At 51.3% G+C, this 5011-nt stretch overlaps 1 protein-coding gene across 1 annotated transcript; it reads left to right on the forward strand.

Moving 5' to 3' along the window:
• Positions 1–377: 377 nt before the first annotated feature.
• Positions 378–4522, forward strand: LOC123410405 (transmembrane and coiled-coil domain-containing protein 4-like). Its single transcript, XM_045103348.1, has 15 exons — positions 378–627; positions 732–813; positions 893–1294; positions 1407–1572; positions 1662–1814; positions 1899–1996; positions 2100–2191; positions 2462–2532; positions 2614–2749; positions 3129–3188; positions 3287–3369; positions 3667–3743; positions 3860–3930; positions 4059–4116; positions 4209–4522. Exons 1-15 carry the CDS (start codon positions 407–409, stop codon positions 4332–4334), a joined length of 1896 nt encoding a protein of 631 aa, XP_044959283.1. The 5' UTR covers positions 378–406; the 3' UTR covers positions 4335–4522.
• Positions 4523–5011: the final 489 nt, after the last annotated feature.

Consider the following 5011-nt stretch of genomic DNA (forward strand, 5'->3'; position numbering starts at 1 on the left):
TTTTGAAGATGTTGTCGTGACGGATTTAATGATGAACACGAATCTTCAATCGAATTTTTTATTTAAAAGATAAAATATTTCAAAAACTGAAAATCTAAAAAATTCCTACGCATACGATGACGTGACTGTAATCTGTGTGTTATATACGTGTGGAAGGGTGTTGCTTCCATCACATTTACGGGCGTTATCAGCTTCCTTTTAAAAAAATGTTTCGTGATTGGTGCGGGCTGACGTAGGTAGCGGCCGTTCGTTCGCTCTCCGCGCCGCACCTCCGATCCTCCGAAGCCGGTCGGTTGCACGCCCGGAGCCGATTCGCCCGCACGCGCGGCTAAGGCTCCCAACATCGGCAAGGTCGTGGATTTGGTTGGCCCCCCAGCGCTCTCGGCGCAGTGGACACCGCCGGGCAATGGCCACGTCGTCGACGCTGAGCCAGACGCAGCGGTACGCTGCGGGTGCGCTCCTCGCGCTCGCGCTCCGCCAGGCGCAGATCCACCAGCGCATCCTTCTCGGCTCTCACGGCCTCGACTTGGGCCCCGACCCTGAGACCGCCGTCCTCTCCAGCGACGACTCCGACGGCCGCGACCTTTGGACCCACGACTCCCGCGGCCTCCTCCGCCCCGTCCTCAGGTCGCCCCTCTCCCCCCCCTACCTCTCACATGCAGCATGCTCCGTCTCTTGAATGTTGATACGGCGTGTCATGGTGCGCGCGTCGCGTACGTTTCAATTCTCAGGTTTCTTGAGATCGACCCCAAGGCCTGGCCGGGCGTGGAGAAGACGGCGGCCACCTCCGAGCCCAAGCACCACATTGGAGCCGTACGTGCCAACAAAACAACGCCGCGCTGAATTCCACCCCCATTTCGACGTACCGTGTGACGTTTCCTCGCGCGCGCAGTTTCTCCGGAAAGTCTTCGAGGACGAAGATGACGGCGAGAAGGCCGCCGCCGACAGGTCCGACCTCGAGCTCGCGCTCGCCAAAGCCGTCGACGCGATGGCGATGGGCCTGGAGAACGACGTAGCACCGGGCGACCTGCTCAAACAACACGTGTTCGGCCCCGCCAACAATGACGAAGAACCGGCTGACGACGGGTCGCCGTCGTCCCCGGGAAGCGGCGGGCGCTCCAAGGATTACCGGAAGATGGCGGTGCTGTACATGCTCCTCTCAGCCTGCGTGGCGGACGTGAACATGGGCGAGGACGGCATGGGGTCACCCCGCATCAGGAAGGGCTACGACGCCCGCCACCGCGTCGCGCTCCGGCTGATCGCCACCTGGCTCGACGTCAAGTGGATCAAGATGGTAACCAACCTCCATTCCTCCAGAATGCGCATAACAAAGCAGCATGCTAGCTAGTTCCAACCCTGCCGTGCTGAATTTTTTTCTTTGGCATCGAACACCTTTGGCATTGTAGGAAGCTGTCGAGATAATGGTTGCTTGCTCTGCTATGGCTGCAGCGAAAGAGGAAGAGAAATCGCGTCAAAGTACGTCGCCGAGAAGCAGGTGGCAGAAATGGAGGCGCGGGGGGATCATCGGCGCCGCCGCCTTGACCGGAGGGACGCTCATGGCCATCTCCGGGGGTGATTATTATGTTACACGGTTTCAAAACCAATCTTGATGACAACTCTCCTCGATCTGCTGGACTAAAATTAACTGAATCTTTTTACAGGTCTAGCTGCTCCAGCGATTGCTGCAGGGTTTACTGCTCTTGCTCCGACGTTGCACGCACTTGTCCCTGTTATAGGGGCTAGCGGATTTGCTGCTATAGCTACAGCTGCTGGACACACCGCTGGATCAGTAGCAGTTGCTGCATCATTTGGAGGTGGGACTGAATATTAGTTTAGATGATGATCCAGAAGGTTTTAATCGTCCACAGTAACTGATCGTCATCTTTGGTTGGAATCAGCTGCTGGAGCTGGGTTAACTGGTTCTAAAATGGCCAAAAGAATTGGAGATGTGAAAGAATTCGAGTTCAAAGCCCTCGGCGGGAATCATAACCAGGGTGTAGGTGTTTGTTCTCTTTCAGTTGTACACTGGTCCATCCAATATGCACTGTCAACGTTGTTTACATAAGATGAACTGGGTTTCATGGTTTTTTCCCTCACAGCGCCTAGCCGTTTGCATCATGGTTTCTGGATTTGCTTTTAACGACGACGATTTTTTAAAGCCATGGGAAGGATGGAAGACTAATTTAGAGAGGTACTTTTTCCTAATACAGTATTTGTTGAGCACAGCTCTTATTATTCTATTCCCATTCCTTAGCAGCATATTTTTATGCTTTAATGCTGCAACAAGTAAACAAACACCAGAAATTAGATTTATCATACAAGACATCAGATAACATTGATAGAGGTGAATTTTTGCATAATTCTTTTTTCAGCAACAAGCTTGCATTGAGTGATTATTTCCAAGAAGAAGCTTACCATGCATAACTAGACATCCTTTGCAATTCTCACTGGCAATTGGCAGGTACATTCTTCAGTGGGAGACTAAGCATATAATTGCCTTGAGTACAGCAATACAGGATTTTCTGGCATCAAGTAATGTTCATGATTCATCCATAATGTGCACTCCGCACGTGCTTTAATTAATTTTATTAAGAATTGCGGTTATCACGGCAGGAGTTGCAATGGAGTTGATGAGGGAAGGTGCAATGCAGACTGTGTTAAGTGGTATAATTTCAGCATTTGCATGGCCTGCTACCTTGGTAGCTGCTGCAGATTTTATTGACAGTACATGGTCCATTGCTATTGACAGGTGCCTTCTTGCGCTCTTCTGACCTAGATCTGGCACCTTTTTTTTTCTCTAGTAACATCCAAAGCATAGTTTCACAAAACTAAACGCTACCCGAAAATATATGAGAGCACGGCTCCACACTCTGAGACAGACATACCAGCTTTGAATAAAAAAATCGTTTGAAAATCTGTAGTATACAGCAAAAAAAAAAAATGATTCTCCTAGTTGTCAGTCAGATTTAGAATTCAAGTTTTGGAAATCCAAACCGGCTGAATTTTCACCAGTGTCTAGTTACTTGTCAAAAAAATGGTTCCAGCCACTATTTCGTAGTTCGTTCTTTCCAACTTAGCCCGCGTTCTTGTAATCTTTTCTACCTGATAAATCTAGTAGATGATTCCAGATCAGATAAGGTTGGGACAATGCTTGCTGAAGTGTTGCTCAATGGACTGCAAGGAAGCAGGTGCCTATACCTGAATCATACCTGCAATCTAGATAATTCGGTAAACTCTTGTGTCTGCACGGAACTAATTTTCTCCCCCATATCACAATCATTTCCAGGCCTGTTACTCTCATAGGTTTTTCGCTCGGCGCGCGTGTTGTGTTCAAATGTTTGCAGGAATTAGCTCTTTCGGGCAATAACGGTACGTATCTTGTGCTTTTCTGTAGACCATGCAGGAGCATAATTATGTATATACTACTCCCTCTGTACCTAAATACTTGTAGTTGGGGAGAAGTAGTCCCCAACTACAAGTATTTAGGTACAGAGGGTGTACGTGTTAGCCAATATGGCCCGTTTGGCTGAGGAACATTTCTGGTTCCTATATATGAAACATTTCGCGAAAGCTTCTCGTTCATTCGAAACGAGCCCTGGGCGCTAAATGTCTGCCAATATGGAGTTAGTTGTTTATTCATTCAGCTGACAAACTGAACATGAACAGAGGGAATAGTCGAGAGGGCTGTGCTGATAGGGGCACCGGTCTCAGTTAAAGACGAGCTGTGGGGGGCTGCCAGGAAGGTAAGGGGAGCAGTGATTCTGACCTTCTTCCCCCAGGAAACTGCGACGAATGGTTCTTATTGGGAAGTTTCCATGTGAAATCCTACACAGCTGAACCCACATGCATGTACGTGCAGGTGGTTGCTGGAAGGCTTGTGAACGTGTACTCCACTAACGACTGGATCCTCGGCGTCACATTCAGGGCGAGGTAACTAACTCGTGCCCCTCAATGCTCTTTGTTTTTCGTCGAAAAGAGAGAGGGAAGAAACCTCGGCCTCTGCATCGAGCGATGCGCGCAGCCCTCTGAATGCTCTGACAAAGTGGCATCTCGTGCAGTCTGCTCACGCAAGGCTTGGCTGGCATCCAGGCGGTCCATGTCCCCGGAGTTGAAAACGTACGCCTGCTTGCTTGCGACACTCAACTGAGTGAACCTCGTTCCTGTGTGAGTTACATTTTCTTGATCGGGTTGCTGCTCGGCCAACGCAGGTTGATGTCAGCGAGCTCGTCGTCGGGCACTCCTCCTACCTAGGACTCATGCAGCAGATCCTGGAGCAGCTGGAGCTGAATACCTACTACCCGGTCTTCTCCCCCGGCACGCCCAGATCGAAATAACCGCGATGCCCTTCTGCTACTCGCATGAACGTGGCACCATGATTCGTGCGACAGGGACGGTGTTACCTGTGATGAATATAGTCACCAGAGCCTGTATGTATAGCTAATAAAGGAAACTTTTGTTGTAAGGTAAAGGGAAGAAAAAAACGATATTTCCATAGACTAGTTTGATTGACTAGCGAAATACCCATGCGAGTAAAAAGCTGACACTGCGAGTTTAGAAGATACGTCATTATTCAACTCAAGCTCTGATCTCAAGCTTTTTTAGATGGGAAAAGATTATCTTCCACCGGCCGATCCACCCAATCCATCCGTCACCCTGCTCGTCCGTTAAATCTCGAAACTGGATCGGTGTTTCAGAAACTGGGCAGGTGTTTCACAAAGCTGCCTGGTACGTGCCTTCGCCTCCGCCCCGACGACCTTGCCGCCGCCGGCCTGCTGCGGCCCCGTCGCCCCTCCGCCGTCGGCCTGCTGCGGCCCCGACGACCTCGCCGCCGGCCTGCTGCGGTCCCGTCGCCCCTCCGCCGTTGGCCTGCTGCGGCCACGACGACCTCGCCGCCGCGGGCCTGCTCAGCCTCGCCGGAGCTGCCGCCGTTGCCATGGCCTTCCCCGCCCTGCTCCCGGCCCCGTCGGCGAGCTCCCGCGACCACGGGGCAGCCTCCTCGCCTCATGCGGCC

Source organism: Hordeum vulgare, chromosome 1H, assembly GCF_904849725.1.
Source record: "Hordeum vulgare subsp. vulgare chromosome 1H, MorexV3_pseudomolecules_assembly, whole genome shotgun sequence".
Taxonomy (NCBI): Eukaryota; Viridiplantae; Streptophyta; class Magnoliopsida; order Poales; family Poaceae; genus Hordeum; species Hordeum vulgare.